The following is a 23546-nucleotide window of genomic DNA, read 5'->3' on the forward strand; positions in this document are numbered from 1 at the left end:
GATGGGGGCTTGGGGGAAGAGGTGGAGTGAGCGGGTTGAGGGTTGAGCCCCCTGCCCCTGGTGCTTGCAGAGTAGGAGAAGCTGTTGCTTCTGCTGCACAACGTGCTTCTCCTAGCCTACAGCACCTTCAGCCTCCTTGCCTGCCTCATTGTCTCCAGTGCCTGTGGGCTGTGCCTGTGTGGGGTAAGGAGGGGGCACCACCCAACTATTGTACTGTACCGTATGGCAAAAAAAAAAATTCCCTGGAACTTAAACACCCCCCCCCCATTTACACTTATTCTTATGGGGAAATTGGATTCGCTTAACATAATTTCACTTAAAGTCGCATATTTTAGGAACATAGCTACAACGTTAAGTGAGGAGTTATTGTATAACCTTTAAGATATAATTAATTGTATTTCATTTTGTGTGGATTGTTTGCAATTAAGCATTCTTTTAAGTTGGCTTTGTTTAGTGACATCCATCACAAAAATACGCTCTTGGGTAAGGAGTAGAAAAAGGGTCTGAGCCAACTAATGTTTATTTTCATTATTAATCATTTATATTATGGTAGCTCCTAGATGCCCCAATCCAAAACCAGGGCCCCATTGTGCCAGACTCTGTTCCTTTCCCATCCTCCTTCTCCTTCACCCTCACAAAGCTGTATGTTTCTTTTGCTGTTGTTACATTCTAATGGAGCAGGCAATATTTCTTGTCAAAGTCAGTCCCAGTCTGTAGTATTAGTGAACAGGTCAATAAGAAATTTATAAAGGCAGATCCTGGATGGATTTTAGGCAGGCTTTAAACTATGAATCTGAGGGAAAATGGTGATGCATCTTTTCTATAGAAGCCTATAACTAATGCATTTTTCCAGTGTGCAAGCCGAATTATGATTACAGAGATCTTCCATTGAAGTTATGGCAGAGCTCCCAGTGACTTCGATGGGAGCAAAACTGGGCAGATTGGTAGTGATCCTGGAAACCTTACCTGTTGCTATATTAGAAGCAGAAAATACTTTATATTTTAAGACCCAACTGATGCACATGTACGGCGACTGTGATCCCTTTACTAACATTCAGTGTGGGTGTTTTGGTTGGCTAGCTCCCAGTACTGAAAGGAAAGAGTCGATGGGAAATCAGGCCCCTGAGACTGACAGTCCCCAGGGGCAATGGGGATAGGCCCACACTCCAGGTCAGCCTGATTGATACGGTGGGCAGGCTAATCAAGGAGTCAGGGGGACGGGTCCAGTCTTCAGTATGAGCTGGAATTGCCTGGGTCAGACAGAGTGGGGCCAAGCTAAGCACTGAGCAGGGGCCCAAGCTAAGCTGCTGGGAGCAGAGCTGCAGCCCCAAAACCAGAGCACAGCCCAGAGAGAGCAGACCTGCCCTGGGAGGAGAGCTGCAGCAACCAGAGCTAGAGGGGCCAGAAAAGCAGCCCAGGGAGAAGGTCAGAGCTGGGAGCAGAGTCACAGAAGCAGCCTGCAGAGTAGATCTGTCCTGAGAGCAGAGCTGCAGCAACCAGAGCCAGAGGGCCCAGAGATGCAGCCCAGGGAGCTGGAGGCAGAGCAGCAGCAGCAGCTGTGCTGAGGCAGAGTGGAGCTGGGGCTGAAGCAGTCCGGAGCTGGGTATGGTGAGCAGTTGGGGGGAGTGATGGGGACCCTGGGCAGTGGGCCCAGCACAGGGAGACGCCTCAGCCAAGAGGCTCTGCAGGCCAGACTTGGAGGGGGATCATAACCCTGACAGGGTGGGGGCAATGCTAGGAAGAAGGGTCCTGCCACCTAGAGCCTGAGAGCGTGTGGGCCACCGCCAGAGCAAGTGTCCAACCCGCAGTATCCCTGCAGCACAGCCAGAGCCTGAGAAGGAAGCCTGGGACCTACAAGAAACAGACTGAGCTGTCCTGACATTCAGAGACACTGTTTGTGATGTTCCCTGCCACAGAGCGGGATGATGTGTTTCCTTTAACCTTTCCCATTTTTCCTTATTCCTTTTTAAACTTAATGTTAATTAAATAAACTGTATTGCTTTAATTCATATGCAATGATCAGTGGGTCAGGAAAGCATCCAGTGCAGAAGAGTACCCCAGAGTGGGGATACCCTAGCCCCTGACCTAGGTGACCACAGCAAGGTTAGGGATCGAGCCCCCCAGGAATCCTGGGCCCAGCATGGTTGGAGATAAAAGGACTCTGCCAGACAGGAGAGTGGAAGGGGAGTTCTCTGGGTAAAGGAAGTGGGAGCGAGGACTCAGATCCTTCCGCTAGCCCATTTCACTGGGGTAGTGCAGAAGCCAGGAAAGTTCCCCACAATAGCAGGACCATTCCCCCCACTTACACACGGAAGTAGTTTAAAGAATTTTACGTTTGGCTAGATTTCTATAGCCAGTCAGAGTTTTAGTTGCATCTGACCCTAGATGATCTGCTTTGAAAAATAGGCTTTAGAGTCCTTGTTTTGCCTGCTAAATGCAAACCAGATGAAGGGCCGGATCCTCACCTGGTATAAATCAGTATAGCTTCATTGACTTCAATAAGGCTATGCCAGTTTCATCAGCTGAGGATCTGGCTTACTGAAGTGATATTCTCCATACAAGACCAAGCCTGGCTTCCCTTATTTACATGAAATATGCCAATGGGATACATTTGTAAATTACATAAGAACGGCCGTACTGGGTCAGACCAAATGTCCATCTAGCTCAGTACCTGTCTACTGACAGTGGCCAATGCCAGGTGCCCCAGAGGGAGTGAAGCTAACAGGCAATGATCAAGTGATCTCTCTCCTGCCATCCATCTCCATCCTCTGATGAACAGAGGCTAGGAACACCATTTTTTACCCTTCCTGGCTAATAGCCATTTGTGGATGTAGCCACCATGAATTTATCCAGTTCCCTTTTAAACATTGTTATAGTCCCAGCCTTCACAACCTCCTCAGGTAAGGAGTTCCACAAGTTGACTGTGCGCTGTATGAAGAAGAGCTTCCTTTTATTTGTTTTAAACCTGCTACCTATTAATTTCATTTGGTGACTCCTAGTTCTTGAATTATGGGAATAAGTAAATAACTTTTCCTTATTGACTTTCTCAACATCATTCATGATTTTATATACCTCTATCATATCCCCCCTTAGTCTCCTCTTTTCCAAGCTGAAGAGGCCTAGCCTTTTTAATCTTTCCTCGTATGGGATCCTCTCCAAACCCCTAATCATTTTAGTTGCCCTTTTCCGAACCTTTTCTAATGTTAGAATATCTTTTTTGAGGTGAGGAGACCACATCTGTACACAGTATTCGAGATGTGGGCGTACCATGGATTTACATAAGGGCAATAATATATTCTCAGTCTTATTCTCTATCCCCTTTTTAATGATTCCTAACATCTTGTTTGCTTTTTTGACCGCTTCTGCACACTGCGTGGACATCTTCAGAGAACTATCCACGATGACGCCAAGATCTTTTTCCTGACTCATTGTAGCTAAATTAGCCCCCATCATATTGTATGTATGGTTGGGGTTATTTTTTCCAATGTGCATTACTTTACATTTATCCACATTAAATTTAATTTGCCATTTTGTTGCCCAATCACTTAGTTTTGTGAGATCTTTTTGAAGTTCTTCACAATCTGCTTCGGTCTTAACTATCTTGAGTAGTTTAGTATCATCTGCAAACTTTGCCACCTCACTGTATACCCCTTTCTCCAGATCATTTATGAATAAATTCAATAGGACTGGTCCTAGGACTGACCCTTGGGGAACACCACTAGTTACCCCTCTCCTTTCTGAGAATTTACCATTAATTCCTACCCTTTGTTCCCTGTCTTTTAGCCAGTTCTCAATCCATGAAAGGACCGTCCCTTTTATCCCGTGACAGCTTAATTTATGTAAGAGCCTTTGGTGAGGGACCTTGTCAAAGGCTTTCTGGAAATCTAAGTACACTATGTCCACTGGATCCCCCTTGTCCACAAGTTTGTTGACCCCTTCAAAGAACTCTAATAGATTAGTAAGACACGATTTCCCTTTTCAGAAACCATGTTGACTATTGCTCAACAGCTTATGTTATTCTATGTGTCTGAAAATTTTATTCTTAACTATTGTTTTGACTGATTTGCCTGGTACCGACGTTAGACTTACCGGTCTGTAATCGCCGGGATCACCTGTAGAGCCCTTTTTAAATATTGGCGTTACATTAGCTAACTTCCAGTCATTGGGTACTGAAGCCGATTTAAAGGACAGGTTACAAACCTTAGTTAATAGTTCCGCAACTTCATATTTGAGTTCTTTCAGAACTCTTGGAATGCCATCTGGTCCTGGTGACTTGTTAATGTTGAGTTTATTATTTAGGCAAATAGCATTTAGTTCACTGTGGCTGAGCCTGCAGTCTAGTTTAGATGTGATCTAGGACTCAAAGGGGCAGATCATTGAAGTCAATAGAAATGTAACAGTTTGCACAAGCTGGGGATATGCCACCTAGTCTGGTGGCACCATGCTTGTGCGGCTCTCTGAACAGAACTTTTACTGAATCTGACATGTTCTTTCCAAACTTCTGCCTCATTAGTTCAGCTTAGATGGGGTAAAACATCTGATTCTAAATAGAGCTGTGTGGTTACTGACCAGGTTTTTTCTGCAAAATCTCTACATCTGCCCATTTAAGACCAATGGTTTATAAGAGCTGGAGTGGGGCATTTGTGAACTTCATCTCATTAAAAACCAAACCAAACCAAATAAAATCAGAGAATGATAGCATAAGATATTATGGGCTACAAATGGCAGAAGCTTGTGTGCCAAGATTGGATAGGAACAGTGCTTTGGTGTGATATAAATGAAAGGGCAAAAAACACAACACACCCTGGTATTGGCAAAGATCCTTATTGTCCCCTGTAAGGAAGGCACCATGGCAGGGGAGCCTTTGTGTGTCAGCAGAGAAAACAACTTATGCAGAACATAATGGCAGAGATTAGTACTGCGACAGCAATGGCTAGACCTCTCCACCTCTAATTCATTAGAAATCATAACTTTTCAAGCCTTGCCTGTTTATCTTAAGAGAGATTGGGCCAAATTTGTCCCCAGCAAAATTTCCAAAAACGACTAATGATTTGGGGGACCGTTGGCTTCTGGGTGCCCAACTTGACATGGACCTAACTCGCAGAGGGTGGGTTTTCAACACCTGCTGAAAATCAGCCCTCTTTAAGGTGCCTCAAGTTGGGCACCCAAAAATCACTTGTAAAAATGTTTACCTCTTTTGTGTAACTCCATCACCACTCAGCACTTCACTGGATTGTGCCTTGTGGAAATAATTTAGCTTTATATGTCAACAAAGAAGTTATAGCGTAACACCATTCCCAATGACCTGGTGTTTTGTATTCATTTCCATTTCTCTATCTGCTATGTGCTTCTGGAGACTAACCCTGTTTTATCAGACTCATTTTCTAGGGGGCAAGAGTGGAATGGCAGAATGTACTGTACATCCCACATCTCCCATGGCCCTACTAGTTGCCTGTCACATCAAGTGTCCTGGGGTACTTGAGGGATCAAAGCCTGGGTCATGTGGCTGGCATAATGGCTAAGATCTAGATTTTTAAAAGGTACTTAGGCCTTGCTGTGCTCATCATTGCAATGCCTAAATGATTTAGGAGCCTAAATCTCAATGGCAAAAGGAAACCAAAATCCCTTTGACTACTGATGAGATTTAGACTCCAAAGTGCCTGCATTACTTTTGAAAATGAGATTTAGGCTTCTAAATCAGTTAGGCATTAGCGCAACAACACCTAAATAGCTTTAAAAATCTGGACCCGAGACCTTAGCAAGGGAGGCTAGTTTCATAATGACAAGACTAAATGAGAAGTATAATCGTTCCTTCTTATGTTGCCAGAAGTCTGCCCTGGTAGAAATTCCCATACACTGTGATTTGCAGAGCTGGCCTCTTGGAGATATTTAAAGGCACCTCATGTTGCTGAACATCAAACTTCATTACTGCTTAGGCATACCTATCCACTTTGGCGGCAGTGTGCATGCACATGTATGTAGGTGCCCATGGGACATTACATCACCATGGTTTCCAGCAGGGGTTAAAAAGAAACAGGAGAGTCTGAGCCCTAAAGCTCCAGGGCCTTCATAGTAGAGCTACAGGGGAAGTTTAGCTCTGAGTAAGTAGCAGGCTGTTTTAGTCTCTGGGACCAGCCACTAGAGGGAGACATAATCACATGCACTTAGCCTGTGTATTACATTTGTACAGGCTTGGGTGGGGGGTTGGAGGAAAGGAGAAGTGTGCTACAGGACAGATGTTTGATGGAAATACTCAGGATTTCCCCGTTGACAAAGGAAAACTTATCTATGGCAGTGGCTGTAGAATTTGGTGCATCAGTGCTAGGCAGACTTTTCTTATCAGAACTAGAAAGGGCTGTTTGTTGCTTGTAAATAGTTCCCTTTCTCAACACCATCTGCTTATTCTCTTGGTAGGAATTTTTTTTAAGTATTCATTAGAATCCATCTAACTTCAGTCTCAGCTTCTGCCAAAGCAGAACAAGCTATGAGTCAGGCTAGCGTGTAGAGCCTGGTGCATTCCAGAATCCCTGGTTCAGGCTTTAAAGTTTGTCATAAAGCTTCAAATTGAAACCAGAGGAGCAAGCAGCAGGAGCTGAGCACGTAAATCAGCTGGTAATGGATGGATTGTTCCCTGCCTTTCCCTGGGGAAGAAAGCAAAACTCAAGGAATGGCACTAGAGTGGCCTCACAGGGACACCTCAGTGCCACGGGCAGAGAGCCCTGATACAGGCAGGCATGAAGCCACCCCACATACTGCAGGAAGCAACTCAGCATGTGGACGAATGAGCGTGCCACATGAGTATGCCACATACTGGGGAGGGAACTAAACTGCACAGGGCTTGTGGTTAAATCCAAACTGATTCTTGCCATAATATTCCAAAAGCATTTTAAAAATAACAGTGGGATTTACTGTCTATCCTGATTCTGGCAAACAATCTGGCTGGAAGAAGTGGGAGCTTTAGAACCAGCATATGGCCTGTAACTTCTCTTTTCTGCTTCAACCATCTAATATCCTGCCATTAGAGGGAGAGTCAAAATGAACCTCAAAACTAACAGCTACACCCCACTCCTGAAAAATAATTTCCAGATCATTGTTCGAATATGGGTCAAATCCTCCTGTCAGGGAATCCAGTGTAAATCTGGAGTAATTCCACTGACTCTGGATTCACACCAGTGTCACAGGCAGCAGAATTTGGCTTTATGTGCTTAGACTGAAGCCAGTTAGAAATGCAATGGCATTTTGAATACATTATTTGAAAAGTGGGTCATGTTGTACTTGAGAGGCCGGGCCTGAGATCATGGTTGTGCTTTTTCTCTGCAATAGCTGGTTATTTCACAGATGCCCTATGCAGCCCAGGGATAGCTGTCTGAGGGAGTTGGTTGTGATGCTATGCACTGGTGCAGGGCAAACAGAGAGTACTGAATTTGGCTCTCGGAAATTGTGTAAGGCCCCATCTGCTTGGCCTCAGAGCTGGGTTTAATATCTGAAACTAGGCAATGTGGGTGGAGATATGATGCATGATAAACCAGTCTAACGTGTTCTTAAATATGCCTGAGTGAGAGGTATAAAGGGGAAAGTGATTTCAGATATTTGGTTTAAAAATAGATATTTAAGGGTTAAATATATTTTATGGATAACATTTTCAAAGCTTCCCCAGTCCCATTTGCAAAAGTGAAATAGGCTCTTAGGGGCCCAACTCAAAGTCAATATGATTTAGGCACCTAGGAGTCTAAGTCATTCTGACTTTCAATGACACTTGGGCTTCTACAGACCTAACTCACTTTTGAAAAAGGTATTTAGGCTTCTATGCCTCCTAGGCACTATTGAAAATGTTACCCTGTACCTAGAAGTCTGTTAGGGCCTCAGTGAAACTGTCATGGGACAGCGAGTTCCACAGCAGCAGATGTGTGGGTATGGATGTAAAAACAAAATCTCCCCCCTTACAGGCTGTGGATCTGTAGCAGAATTGCCCTGTATCCACTACTCAGCCTCAGAGCATGAAGGGATGGTTGGCTTGTGAATCTGTGTAGTCACAGAGCCACTGGATACCTTCTTTCTCCGACCAGCTTTAGCTTGGTCATGCAAAGCTGCTGACAAGCACAGCTCTGTGACAGGCTCCCCACATCCTGCACAGCAGACCGCGCCAGTCCGGCTGCTCATGTCGCATTATGCTCCTGGGGAGTGTGGGGTGGAGAAGGTGCAGAGGGGAAAAAGCAGAATTTGAACTTCAACATGTTAGAGGCAAGATGCAAAACTTTGAATAGATTGGGGTGGGATTTTCTAAAGCTCTCAGGATTGTGCTTTGCTCCCATTAGCTCCAGCAGTTATATCCAAAAACAATAATTAAAAACTGTACATTTTACAAGCTCTTTGTGAAAGTCGTAAGGATGGCTTATCTCCAGCCTTCTTGGAAACCTGGGTTCATGCTTTGCTTGCCAGCCTGAGACAACAAGTTTCAGTGCCAAAATAATGATGTCTATCAATTAGACCTTCTGGACTAAGGCTGAATGGCATGTGAGCTTTCTGCACTTCCTTATTTCTGTAAGTTTTCAAGTGCAAGTATACATCTGAGGAAAGAGAGTCCATTTGTATGCAGTATACATAATACTGTGTGAAAATAGCCCTATGACAAAGGATTAAAAAGATGATATTCCCATTCCAGGACTTAAAATGGCCTTTCCAGCTCTAGAAAAATAACTAGAGAAAGGTTCTTTAGTTCTGACATTAACAATTTTATTGCCATGACTGGGTAATAATCTAAAAGGAAAGTTGAAAAGTTAAGTTTTTTTAATCATAAATTTGGAATGTTTGTCTAGTAAAGCATCTAGTGAAGGAGACATTGCTACTGAGGTCAGTGGTCTCTCTAAAGAATGCCTGAGAGCAGAGATTACATGTAGCGTGTACTTTCCCAGTGAATTTAACACTATGTTGTATGTAAAATAGAGCCTTAAGTCTTCATTTAGTTTGCTTGCTTTTTATATATCTTCAAAATAACTAATGGCCAAGTTCTGAAGCTGTCATACATCAGTAGACATGGGAATTTAGGTGAAGCTATTCACGAGTCCCAGAACTGCAAGACTGGGCCCTAAATCTAGGAATGTGTATTTAACACCTTATCTGCACCCAATGAAGTCAATGGCAGAGCTCCCCTTAAACTCAATGGTGCAGGATCAGGCCTGTAGTCTCTCTACAAACTGTTCTGGAGTCCATTGCTCCCAAGTTTTTCAATTATTGAGAGGGAGAAAACAATCTTTGATCATATGAATGTGATTAGAGCAAAACGAAGCACTGTTTGCAAAATGAGATGTAAACCAGATCTATACTAGAAACTTTTGACAGTTGAATAATATCGGACAGGGGTGTGATTTTTAATGGCATTTTTATACTAGTGAAAGCTTAGTGTACATGCAGTTATTTGGGAGCAAGAGGATGGGGCACAAAGAAACAAAAAAACCAAAAACCCTGTTGCTGGTATAGCTTATTTCATTCTGAGAACTGGTATAAGCTATACCAGCAAAACCACATTTTTGCCAGTAAAACTGCATCTCCAGTAGGTAGATTTGCCAGTGTAGCTAGCTATATTGGCAAACTTTTTCTAGGTGTACACTAGATATTTTCAGAAGGTAATTCATTCTCTTTACTTAGTTTTGGTTCCATCTACAGTGGAGATTCAGTTTGGTTAAAGATGGTGTAGAAACCATTCCCGCCAGCACAGTTTGTCTGGCCACCATGCACCAGGCATAAGCCCTGCAGACTGATCCATGTACTGTAGGCAGATTCATGTGAAGCTCCACTGACAGCCACAAAGCTCCAAATGTGCACAGGGATTGGCATATGTGGATCCGATTTCAGAGTCAGGGCCATAGTTCCTTATGTAAGTGCTGGGCACACTTGAGGCTACTGCATTAAAGGATTAAATTGTGATAAGACAAAATACAATAACCCTTTGTCTTTTACAAACCTGCAGAAAGGGAGCACCTTGTGTACCCTACCCAGTCAATGCCAGTACTATGCAGCTAAAGCAAAATTATTTATCAGAAATAATAAATAAATAATAGTAGTAATCAAAATAAAGAGGGGGAAAGTAAGCATCAAGCAATATATGACACAATTTAGAGTAATCTACGTAGGACCAAAAAATAAAAAAAATAAAAATGGTTTTTGGGTACTGTGTGTCTAACAAAGTCAACATCCAAAGTAAAAGACAAAGTAGACCAGTGACATCACACATCCTCTGCTCAGTCACTTCTGTCTCATGTTACAGCTTTATGGAAGGATGGTACAGTATTTTCTCAATCTATATCTGTTAGGGATCTGAGATGATGTTCAGACTTAAGGCCTGGTATTCATCTTGCACTCAACCTGGCCTCCATTTTTGTGGATAGTGTTTTGTAGCAGTAGATAGCTGAGCCCACATTTTGCTGCATGCAATGAACTGTGGGTGCAAATATGTATTAATTGCATGAGTAGCCATCTGATATGTTGGTACAAATAGGTCAGGAGAGATCTAAGTATTAATATATGTATCCACAATTTATTGCAGGAAGCAAAACTCAAGTACAGTTATTTTCAGACACACACTAAATAGAAGCAAGTGTGTTTGTTTTAATTAATAGAAATGGGATGTTTTACTATTTTATAGAGGCACTAATGCCTTCTCTAGTGATAGCATGAGTACAAATAAATTTCTTGGAGTCATTTAAAAAACCATAACTACTAGTTTAAAAGGACAAAACATCAGCAAAAATATTTACAAAAAGTCAATGAGTCACATTTTCCTCATAAAATTGTTGAAACTATTGTGCCCAGAAACAAGCAAGTATGTGACTAGGGTTGGAAAAGTTTAGGGATAAACACAAACAGAAACCAGGTTTTTGTTTGCGGGGGATGAGGGTGGTTTGGCTTTAGGAATATCCTAATACTAACTAGATTCTGAGTATTGCAGGCAACCTGAGCTGACTTTTAGTACCTATTGCCGAGTATAGTTGAATCGTTGGCCCTATAGCCTGGTTATATGGGAACGGTACAGCACAGTATTAAAGTGTCTTTGTGGCATTGCAAGTTGTTAAAGCTGGGACAAATTAGCTTATTCCTTACATCAAAAAATACAAAATGTATCTTGAGGGAATTAGAATCTCAATCCAGCAAAATCAGACACTTAACATTTGACTGAGTTAATCTCTGACTGTTTGGGAGATTTGCTTAAGCCCCATCAAACTGTGGATACTGACTCTCAGTACCTGTCCTTTTCCCCCTCAGCTCAGCCCTTCTACTGCCCCTAACAATTCCATCGCCCAGAAGCCTGCTCCTTACATTCGCTCTGATGTCTGGTATTTTACGTGTGCTGGGCCCCAGTCAGCCACTGTCATCACATTTTATGGTTTCTGGGACTTCTGGGATTGGGAAAGTACCCCTGAGTCTGACCCCAAGGGTTAACTCCCAAAATTTTGAGATTTGAAGACTCGGACCCACCCAGCGGAGATTACCAGGTTAGAAAACTTCTGAGACTGATTTTCAACTAAGTTTTGCTGGAGGTCCTTGTCTGAGTCACTCCTAACCTGAGGGAGGAACTGGCTTGAGATGTGACCAGGTGCTTTTTTTCCCAGGAGCAGTTGTAATGCAGTTCAGCACTTTTATATAGACCACGGGTTGGCAACCTTTCAGCAGTGCTGTGCCGAATCTTCATTCATTCACTCTCATTTAAGGTTTCGCGTGCCAGTAGTACATTTTAACATTTTAGAAGGTCTCTTTCTATAAGTCTATAATATATTATCAAACTATTGTTGTATGTAAAGTAAATAAGGCTTTTAAAATGTTTAAGAAGCTTCATTTAAAGTTAAATTAAAATGCAGAACCCCCCGGCCTGATGGCCAGGACCTGGGCAGTGTGAGTGCCACTGAAAATCAGCTTGCGTGCCGCCTTTGGCACCCGTGTCATAGGTTGCCTATCCCTGATATAGACACACTGGCTTGCAAAACTCTGTGAGCCTCTCTCTAGAGAACTGTGCTTATAAATCCTCCCTGCTAAAAAAAAGATGCTACCATGATATCCTACTTAAGGCCTTGTAGTCAGAAATGTGAACTGAGCTATGAGTCACCACCAAAAATATGTAAATGTTTTTTGTACCATGAGATAATTTGACTTTATCACAGTTATTTCAAAGTAAATAAAGATATTGCCCCCCCCGATGTTTTCTCTGAGGTTATTTCAGTTCCGTTTTATTCTGATGAGAAAAGCTTCTGTTCATGCAAATCCTGCCAGTGAATTTCTTTGAAACATAACCCTAAATGTTGTAACTAAAGGGACATACTCTATCCAGCTGAGAACTGAGCCCACGTGAGTTTAAATAAGTTCAGGGCTGATCATGACAGTCACAAGGCCTGGTTCTCCTCACATTTATATCCATTTTGCACAAGTGTAACTCCTTGGAGTTCAGTAGTGTCACCTGGTTTACACCAGTATAAATGAGAAGAGGCCCAAGGTTTTTAGTTTAGTTACAGCATCAAGTGTGATTTTGGGATCTGTAAGTTTCACACTTCCTAGCCCTTTGAACTTGGGACTCAGCCTGCAAGTCTTTCCTGCATGGGGCCTCTCACAATCTTCCAGCTCCCACAAGCCTCCCTCCTTTTGTCTGTGGTGTATTACCCCCACCCTCAAAGTCTGCGAATCTTCCTTTAAGAGCTCTTCAATGTCCATTACCACATTGGCTTGAGGAGTAAATAAAATAAGGCAAGGTACTCCTCCATCCCACTGTCAGACTCCCAACCCCAAGGGGTGGAAGACTGGACCCAGGACTCCAGTACAGCTTTCATTGGGTATGCAGGCAATAACCACAAAGCCATTCCTTTTGTTTCTTCCTCTAATGACTTGTTAGGCAATGACATTTTTCAGTAAGTTGCATGTTTATTTCAGCCCAGTGATCACGATAATGGGATGATTGTTCACAGAGTTATGAGCTTCTGAAAACTGCAGGCAAGAATGAAAGCTATAATGCAACCTTAAACACAGTGATGGCCACCAGACACCCACTCACAGCCAAAGAAACCAAAACCCCATGCTATCTGATTAAAGTGTGATTGGGGCACACCTTACAGGGCCACATAGGAGGGTTTCCATTGACTTCACTAGGAGTTGCATCAGACCCTTTGAGATCTTGTGAAGCTAAATGTACTAAGAGAAAAGATACTTAGTGCCCAGGCCCTTTTGTCTTGAGTGGCTGTTGCAAAGTAGATGCTGTTTGGTGCCACAGCCTGACTGTTGGATCTTGTTCTAACACCTTTCAACTGCTTTCCATTGGCTTACTCGTGAACTCCCCAAAGCCTGGACAAGCCAGTGAAACATGCAGGGATCTAGAAGTTAGAACTCAAGTAGTACAGGCAACAATTAGCTGAAAAGCTGCAGGTAAAATGGTCACTTCTCATTCAGGTTCAAATGATCAGATGGAAAAATATACATGGGCATGGTTAGGTGAACTGTTTATATAGTTACTGTTGCTGCAGATAATAATACTTAGAGGCCTTATACTGGGAAGGCCCTTAGCTTAGCCTAGAATTCAGGAGATACATTCAAAATCTCTCATCCCTCCTGGGAAGCGCAAGTGCTTTACATAGGAGGAGAAGTATCATCCTCCTCATCCACTGGGAAACTGAGGTACAGGGAGGTTGGGTACCATGCCTGTATTTGCACAGCAAGTCACTGGAGGAGCCAAGAATAGAACAATGCTCTCTGGACTCCAAGACTGTTGTGCTGTTAATTGAAGCCACGCTACTGAGGCGAGAGCCAGAGCAGCCTCACACTGAGCTCCAGGGATCCTGGCTCTGGAACTCATTCCACAGTGCAAGGCACATACCTCTCCCCCATGGAGTAATTTGGTCACAATTCCATGAGGACATCCTTGTGGCGTTCTCCTCTCCCGCGGATATTTCTGCAGAAGGGGATGCTCTGGCTCTCACATTTCACTCAAGCAAAAATTCCCCACTGACCTCAATGGGAGTTTTGTGAGAGTAAGAATGGAGAGGAGATGTCAGGGTTTGGCCCTCTTCGTGGCCTCATTTCAAAAAAGAAAGCAAAGCTGCTAGCTCTGGTGTTTACATTATACCAGCCTGTGGAGGGCAGGAGGGGAATTCTTCTGTATATTAACTGCCTAGGATGATTTTCTACAGCTGTTTTGTGGATGTGTCTGTTACTTGTATTACAGTATGAATTCTATACATATACAGTGGAGAACATAATTCTCCAGGAAACAAAAGAGTATGACTGATGGGAAACAGAAGTGAGAGATCCCAGGGAAATTAAACTCACCAGAAGGGGAGAACGAGACTGAGTTTTACTGATGGAAGAAGAGGTTTTGCTGTGGGCTCAAGCACCACAAATGAGGGCTCTGATCCTGCGATTAGATCCACGCTTGTGTGTGTGCGCATGCTTCATCCATGTTGTGCCCCATTGACTTCCGTGGAGCTCTGTATGGATGCAGGGCCCTGGTTTCATGTCCTTGATTGCAAGGCTGGGGCCCGAGTACTGTTCTGGTATCCCAGAATGACTTGGGAGTACATGGGTTGCATCAACCTCGGTCTTCGACAGTAGGGCTGTTGCAAATTGTAGGAACTACTGCATGAGGTACTGGGAGCCCTCCAGCCCCACTGGCTTCTGCAGCAGTTAAGGGTGCTTGGCCTCTTGTAGGATGAGGTATAGAGTTTGCTAAACAGATCAGCAAATACCTGAGGGTGTGAGTGTGTTTCAGATGACTCCGTTGTTTATTAATTATATTATGTGACAGAGAAAATGTGTTCAGCAGACAGATCTTTTCTTCTAGCAACTCTAGTGCCTGCTGTATTACTCAGTGGTTTCTCCTCCCTGCAGTGCAGCACTGGCTCAACCTGAACTGCCAAGCAGGTTTAGACTCATCTGTTTTCCTGTTTATTTCAGGAGGCCACAGACTTCCTGACCGGTTATCATGTCAGTGAAATTGACATTTGTCTCTCCCAGTGATGGAGGTGGAATCAGCAGGAGCTGTTCCTTTGCTGGATTCAGCACGGTGCAAAGCAGAAAGTTAGCGTAAGTAGAATAAAAAGTGAAAACAAATACATGCACCCTGAGCAGTCAGATATTAGACACAGGTCAACATTTCTCGCCAGCCTAAATCCTCCCTGCATAAGGTGTATCTTACTTTTTTTGTCCTAAATGGATGAGTACTGTTGTTGTGCACTGTTAAACATCTACTTCACCATGCTCTAGAGATGGCTGCACTTCAGCAGTGGATGAAGCAACCTTTGCATATAGTTTGCATATCAGTTTTAGGCTACAAACTGCTTTGGGATGGAAGATGCATCTAAAGTACTATTTATCATTATCATTGTCACCCAACATTTCTGCAGAGTCAAAAGCAGGTCACACTGTATGGATCATTCTTCCATCTGGCAGGAAGAGCACAGCTGAGTTCCCCTGGCATGTTGAGGGCAAAACTGTACTTACCCAGAAATACCTGCAAAATCTATTTTGCAAACTTGCCGCTAGATACTGATTTAAAGGACATGCATGGGAATTAAAAGGGAGCTGCTCACACCTCACACAAGAAGCAGGGTTGTGACAGATCCATGTTTGGACAGGATCCCAAAGAGAACACTGAGTGCTGCAAGCATTGGTGTTAGAGGGAAGAACCCCCCTATCTAAGCTTTGAGTCTGTACCAAAGCAACAACCCTCTCCCAGCAGCGTGGTAGTGACTAGCATGCTTGTGCCAATGCCATCTATGAGAGGAGACGTAAAACTTCCTGACTCCTTATAGTCCTTAAAAATCTCATGGCACTTTTCAGTAGAACAGGGGTGTTAGCTCTAGGTAATTACATTCAGTGCACCTACATTCCTCCTGAAGTTATTTTTATTAAATGGCATAAGAGACCTCAGATGAGATTAGGATGCCATTATAATAGGGACAGAGAACGTCTCTTGCAGCTGAAATAGACAAGACAGACAAAGGGTGTGTAGAGGCACAGAGAAGATCAAGGGAACTGCCCAAATGTCACACAGCAGTTTAGTGACACAACTGGGACTAGAACCCAGTTTTCTCAGTCCCAGGACCCTGTCAGCAGCGTGACCCAGTAGCCTTCCTTCCTGCTTGTTCTAAAGTATTGTGTAACATTGCTAGGTAGTGTTAAATAGCTGCCACTTCCACCCAAGAGTGGCTTGTGTTTCTATGCTGATTGAAGTGATTCCTAAATAATCTGTTAAATGTTTTTAGGATAATAATGCTATATAAATGGAATATCAGCAGCAGCTCTGGCTGTCAACATATGCCAGAAAAATACCAAAGGGAACTGATTTGAATCATATACAAGTGCTGAAAAATGTCACTAAAAGTATTCCACTTCTTAAAGCAATCCTTGAGTAACTGCTTGTATCTTAGTAAAACACCTGGCACTTCTTATACAGTCCTTTGTATTTTCAAAGCACTGAACAAACTAATTAACCTTGTCACCAAGCACAGCATTTATAAAATTGTGAGTTGAAATGAGAACCTGACACAGGTTGGTAAGCTACTCTGGAAGTCTTTGCACATGAATTCATGAAATTCATTATGGAACCTGAATAATAGTCCTAGCATAAGTCAGATGTCTAAAGTCACACTGATAACTAAACTGTCGAGAAAAACACAGTAAATTACATAAACGGATTTGAGCTTGACATACATAGTGGGAGTTCTTACAGGGAAGGAGTCTAGCAGAAAAAGAGTTGAACAGCTGTTTCTATAACCAAATCACCTCCAGCAGGCAAAGAAAACTCCAAATAAGCAAGTTTAGATTTCTCCTAAGATTACTCTGTTACTTTCAGCTGTAAAGCATTTCTAAACAATCAGTCTTTATGCATTTTTTTCCTATTTGCAAAATACCATTGCCTCTTAACTCTTTCAATAGAGGAAAGTTTTGCTCAGGGATGAGAACTCAGACATTTAGGGAAGTATTTTGAGATGATGCTAAGTGTTAAGGGCAAGACAGTGCTAACTGAAACACCAAAGGACTTTCCCCAGCAAAGTGAATGTATTTACTCATTGCCTTTCCCTTCACAATCTCTCGCACTAGCACTTTAGAATGACACAGTAGCAGATCACAGGCAGACTCCCTTCTGAGCATACACTGACCATACATTGCATTTCTACAGCAGCTTCCATCTGAAGCTCTCAAAATGCTTTAGGCACATTAGTTAACTTTCCATCCCAACAGCAAGGGAGATAAATATTGTTATTCCCAACTGTAAAATGGGGAAATTAAGACACAGAAAACCCAGCTCCTTGAAAGTATTTAGGCATCTAACTGAAGGACCTATCCAATGGTCATAGAGAAAGCCTGTGACACAGCTAGAACCAATCCCCAGACCATCCTTCCTCACACCTTGAGTTTCATGCACCTTCTTTATGATGGCCCATTGTATAATTCATAGGCCAACTCTAGAATTCAGATTTTTGTCATTTCCCCAGGTGTGTCCAATCCAGGATTTACTCAGCACTCAAAAGCTGAGAGAGCCTCAGCTCAACCCAACCCAGCGACACAATCTGAATAGATATCAGGAGTGGGGAATTTCTCTAGATTAACTTTGTCAAATAAAGGCTCAGTTTAAAGGAGGAAGTTAAAAGCAAGTAGAAGGGGGAATTAATCAAACCAGCTACAAATAATCAGAGTTTATGAGCCTATAAAGAGGGAGGTAAACCAGCCAGGAATCTATCAACGGGAGACAAGTGTCAGCAGTGATTTCAAAGCCTATTCTGGGCTTTGCTTACCCATCACAGGTATATGGCTAAAGACTACAGGTTCTATTGTTCTTCATATTTGCACAGCAGGCCCATTATATGACTTTTTATGGGGTTTCTGAGCTAAGTGGGATTTGATTTTTAACTGCTTTAAAAAGATGTAATGTGTCTGTCATAGAAAGCCAGGATGGGTTAGGAAAAAACCCCTTGATTTAAAACAAACAATCACTACTTTATAATCTGGGCCTTGTAGACTTCTGGCATGTTTCAGACACAAAATATAAATGAGTGAATATTTAAACAGGTATTGAAAGCAGCCAAGCAGTAGCTATTTCTGAAGTCCTTTTATAACATATCTTTGCTAGACTGCCTAATAGCCCAGAACTGATCTGGTCTGTTAATGTACTTTTAATCGTGTATATGATCCCTTTAGTTGATGAGAGTGGACCATTTGTCAGGGGATTAGTGAAACTTGGAGAACAGCAGTGCCCAAGATCTAATCCTGACTCTGATCCCAACTTCTTTCCTGACCTTGAGTAACCCACAAACTCTCTGCCTTAGTTCCTCCATTTTACAAACAGGGATGATAACAATTGGGTCCCAGTTCTACAAACCTACCCTGTATGAATGTGTTTACAGGATCAAGGCATAAGCTATCTTGATCACGAGGATTAATTACTGAGTGTTGAACAGCAGTCTGTGAATTGGTAGTACATAAAAAAATCTATTTCTGGTTCCCCCAAATAATGGGGAATTGTGTGCGTAAAATAAACTAACAACAGAAGAGAGGGACTTGACTCCTAGTGGTCTCCCTTGAAACCAGGAAATTCTAAATTAACACTCATAACCTAATCTTCTCTATCTTCCTTTAGCCTCTTGTCCCAATATGCGGTAGCCATTTCTTGGCTTTGATGGGTTAAAGACCAACACTGAACCACTCTCTGTTATGGATCTAATACAGGTCCTGATCCTGCTTCCCTTACTCATTTAAGAAGTCCCACTGTTTTCAATGCAACTTCTCCTTTGAGTAAAGGTTTGCAGGAGCAGCTCTGTAACTAGGATTGTAGTAGCTATGTGTGATACTTTCTTCCAGCTCTGAGGTGGTGCTGATTATTTTATTTTTTTTTTCCTCTTCCCTTCCTTACAGAAAGTCTCTCAGCAGGAATTCAGTGAGGTCTAAAATGTCTGTGAAATCCTCCAAAATGTATTCCTCCCTGCAGAGAGGGGCTGTCATCTGGAATCCAAAACCACAGCAGGTGAAGAAAATTTTTGAAGCTTTGAAGAAAGGACTTAAGTAAGGACTTTTCAAATATTAATTTGTTGGAATTTGATTTCTTTAGTGTCTTTGTTACTACCACAATTTTGTTCCTTATGCTCTAGCTTAATGGTCCAATACAGCAACCCTTGTAATCAATGGCAAAGTTCCTATTGTCTTCATTAGATACAGAATTGGGCCCTTAGTAAACACACTACCTAGTGGCAAACACATTTATTTGGAACCAAATCCTCCATCACGCCAAGGATTTTATCCTACTTCTATTAATGGTAATAGTTAAACTCCATGATATCCATGGGTATAGCATGGAGCTCTAGGAACTTCATTAGGTACCTGGCCATCACCCAGTAGAGACAGAGAGTAAATGGAATCATCATAACCTTTATCTGGCTTTATAATTCCCCTCAGTGCTTCTAATCTGTGGGAACCATGCTGGCATGCAGCTCCTTCAGATACAACATTGGCATCTCCAGGATTTTAATACCCTGGGATTTTAAGCTAAGAATATAATGGGGTCGGAGTACTGATATTTTCTGCCATAAATGTAAACACCTCAACTACTTGATTGTGTCTCACATAGTTAACACAGTTGGTTTCCCTCAAGGACTGTAAGGTCTTAGCCTTTTAAAAAGTTGCACCAGTGTCTAGTTAATGGAATTAACAATAAAAATTCTAAACCTAGAAAAAAATTGACTTGGCTCCAATATTTTGTTAGGGCTTGGGGAGACTAAACTGTCAGATGGATTAGAGAGTTATGGTCCCAATTCTGTGAAGAACATTGCACAGTCAGACTCCTGAGCAACCTCCTTGCAGAACTGAATAACTAATTAAAGTTGTCTGCAGAAAACAGCTGCATCCAATAATGGAAAGGCCAAATTTTAAGCAGATTCAAACTCAATCCATTTGTTCTTGCTGGAATGTTTTTTGTTTTTAGATAGTAATAGCAACTAGCCCTTAAGTCTAATGCCCCTTTTGGGTGCCTCCCCACCAACTGAGCATCTTAAAATGCTGCAAAAACCTAAAATGACTAATAAAAAAAAACACCTCTGATTACCACTGTATTGAGTTATCAGCAAGTGTGGAGAGCAGAAAATTGAATGCTGGAGTCACTTTTTGTGTATTAACAGGAATGTGTTCATAATAGTAAGACAATAAAATACACCAACAGAGTAGTTTTGGAAAAGTGCAGGCTGCTTAATATAAACACATCGAGCTGTTCAGGTTCTGTCTTGTAAAGCAGCATTTTCCAGAAGGTGATTGTCTTCAGCTCTTTAAATACAAAAGGGGAAAATAGACTTACTCATGTCTGTTCTGAATTAAAATGAAGTTGGAAGAGGATCAGCTCAAGAGGAGTTCTGTCTTTTAGGAGCTGCCATGGGGCTCATTGAAGCCAAAAACTGCTGAGCACTCTACACTTTATAGAGTAAGGCCCCTGTTTTTTAATTGGTGTGGAAAAGTAATTGTAGTATCAGGAAGTAACCAATGGCTGCTCTAGGGGACAGCAAAGGTAGCATTCAGCCCCCAGCTGCTCAGATAAACAAAGGGCATATTGAAGAGGTGCTGACTGTTCCTATTGACTTTGGCTGGACTGCAGATGCTCAGCACCTCTGAAAATCAAGCCCAGAGGACTGAAGTGTTCAGTGTTTCAACCCTTTGGCCTTGTGAGCTATAGCTGGCTAATGAGCTGCTCAGTTCTCAGTCAGCTCTGCAGCTCTTCCTTCCCCAAATGGCAGCTTTTGCTCCAGCTGCAAAGGTTAACCAGGAGCATGGAGCTCCAGAACACCACCTTCCCTCCCCCAGTGCTCCTCTGGGAAGCTGAGCGGGAAACTAGCAGCATGGCCCAAAGCCACCTTCCACCTCTGAGGAGACACAGAGGCTTGGAGACACCTCCCTCTCCCACTTCTTGTTTCCCCACTGTGGATGGCCAAGCACAGGAGAGGTGGCAGGAGAGAATGAGACATGGGAGCAGGCCCAGGCATGAGGGCTCCTCTGAAGGGATTGTAGCTTGTGCAGGTAAAGGGTTGTCCTGAGGGGAAGAAGGTCAATTCAGGAGGTTACTGCTGGGAGGGCAGGGGCACATAGATGTACTATTTTGTTTCCTATGTACAGCACTTTCCAGTATTAGGAGCCTCCTGGGCCCCTGTTCCTCCTTTGGGCAGCCTGTCCCAAGATGGTGCCTGTTGCAGTGTGCTGCACGTTGTGCCTGCTTACTTGCACTTTTACTGTTTTTTGTTTCTCTTAATCTAAAACAAGTCCCTCAGAACGAGGTTCTGGCTGTGTTCTCAGTGTGGGGACAACAGAACATGAAGCTCTTGGAGCTGGGAGAGCACATGAGGAGGAAATATCTGGGGATGAGAGGTAGCAAGAAGGAGGGCAGCAGCTTTTAACCCACGTGAAGCCCATCTTCTTTTCCAGCTGCCATGGCTCCCCTTCCCGTTTCCAACTGTTCCTTCAGCTGCACCAGCTCAGCCCTTCCCAACCTCTGGCTACTTTTGAGTCGGGGGTGCAGAGAATCTCTTTTCCCTCCCCCTGGCCCTCTTAAACCTGTTCCTGGGAGTATCCTACTGCACATACTAGAAGAAAATATCACTTCAGGGTTTTTTTTCCCTCTCCAGTGAATACCTGCAAGTGCATCAGGCTGAGTTGGATTATCTGTCTGCTCGACACAAAGATACAAAAAGGAACTCCAGACTGGTAAGATGCTTCTCAGTATTAATCACTTAGATGGTTTAAAAACAATAACTGTCTCTTGCCGTTGGGACTCAGAGGGGCTTTCCATTTGTTAATGCTGAAAGTGAGAGGCTAGTATTATACCTATCTGCTAAATTCACCAAGTAAGTCAACGCTACATGTGGGGAAAGAACCCAGGAGTAGCCTGCTGTGTTCCCTGGCTTGCACTCCTTCCCTTTTGGGACAGTAGCTAACTGCCGATTATTATCTGGCAAGTAATATACGTGTCTGGCTGTGTCTAGAAATTGAGGAGAATTAAGATTACACAACACTAGTGAAATATTGATTGATAGGTCCTAGCAACTCTGATTCTGCTACATACAAAAATCTCAACTAAACCTTTGCTATTTGTAGTGCTAAGCTGTACAAAGCACTTCAGACTTGGGACTGTCCTTGGGAACACAAAGTAACCTTCCAAGGCTGGATAAAGGATTCAAAAACCTCCCACCCACCTCAACCAATTTTCAAATCCTTACTACTTCTGAAAAATCATACTTGAGGTGCCTCGGTTTAGGCACCCAAAAATCAAGACACTGAAACTAAGAGGGTACTTTTGAAAATGTTGGCCTTGCTGTCCGCCCACTGTATTGCACAATGCTGCTTACAACATTGTAACTCTCTAAAAATGGACTCTGTGCAGTGTGGGCAGTTGTTCTGGCAGCAGATGTGGAAATGTCTTTAATATGTACAAATGAATTCACAGGCAACTTGTCATATTTGTCTTTCAGGCTTTCTATTATGATCTGGATAAGGTAAGTCCTCATTCTTTTGGAGGGGTAGGGATGGGACGTGTCATAGAAAGCAATGAACAGCGAAGTGGAAGCACTGATGCTATATGCTCACTGAATAATTCAATGCCATATTATGTTAATGTTTGTTTAAATAGCTTTTAATCCTTCTTTCCCTTTCTAAAGCAAATTCGCTCTGTTGAAAGGTATATCAGAAAACTGGAATTTCATATAAGCAAGGTAAGGGGAACACTATTTGGTGTATGGGAGATTTACACTGCTGTATAAAAATTCTGATTAGAAAATACTTTTCAGGATCGCTTGTTTGTGGGGAAGTAACATTGGGACTTCTGAAGGGTGTAACTGCTTTCATTAGAAAAGGAGAGGGTGGTGGTTTTTGTCTGAATGGCTCTATTCAGACTGAATCCTGTGCATAGCCCAGCCTCAGCCTGCAGAACTAGTTTCTATATCCTACCAGCTTACTCAGAAGAAAGGTGCTGTTGGGAGGAGTTGCAGAGGGTGGTTGTTTTTGTTGGTGGGTGTTTTTTGCTTCCTGGAAACCTAGGTGGTGGCACTTAATGGATTCTGCCAATCTCCTGTCTGATTTGAAGGGCTCAAATCTCTTACATACATGGATCCATGTGTGTTTCTAACCCAAAATTCAGTGACTGCCCCCTATTTCCTTACTCCACCCCCAAATTAAACCATGTCTCCTTTCACCCTTCATGCCTCATGGCTTAGTAATAGTAGAATGACCCTGCATTCTGGCTATCCCTGATTAGAGTCATGCCTTCACTAAACACACACTTGAGAGCCATGATGTACTCTACACACCCATCCATTTAGGGCCATTTTACCATGACTTGGATGTAGATAAGGGATAGGTTAGCCTGAGTAAGCAGAAGCCTTTCTCTGGGTAGCACTGAAGCATCAGTGCCATAGGTCTCCCTCTATAGTCACTTTAAGATTAAACAAATAGAGTAGCTCCATCTTTGTCCACCTCAACATGCTTCTGTTGACTCGGAGATGGGAAGGACAGCTCAGTGGTTAGGGTACTAGTCTAGGACCTGGGAG

The 23546-nt window shown here is 42.9% G+C and overlaps 1 protein-coding gene across 2 annotated transcripts in view; it reads left to right on the forward strand.

Annotated features, from left to right (window-relative positions):
* Nucleotides 1-23546, forward strand: part of RIPOR3 (RIPOR family member 3) — a 69782-nt gene that overhangs the window by 11219 nt on the left and 35017 nt on the right. For both annotated transcript variants that reach the window (XM_030532779.1, XM_030532780.1), the window contains exons 2-6: nt 14926-15054; nt 18886-19032; nt 21630-21708; nt 22473-22496; nt 22659-22712. In XM_030532779.1, coding sequence (XP_030388639.1) covers nt 14954-15054; nt 18886-19032; nt 21630-21708; nt 22473-22496; nt 22659-22712 — 405 coding nt within the window. In that variant the 5' untranslated portion in view covers nt 14926-14953. The remainder of the gene's footprint in view (nt 1-14925; nt 15055-18885; nt 19033-21629; nt 21709-22472; nt 22497-22658; nt 22713-23546) is intronic.

This window comes from Gopherus evgoodei, chromosome 14, assembly GCF_007399415.2.
Source record: "Gopherus evgoodei ecotype Sinaloan lineage chromosome 14, rGopEvg1_v1.p, whole genome shotgun sequence".
In the NCBI taxonomy this organism is placed as follows: Eukaryota; Metazoa; Chordata; order Testudines; family Testudinidae; genus Gopherus; species Gopherus evgoodei.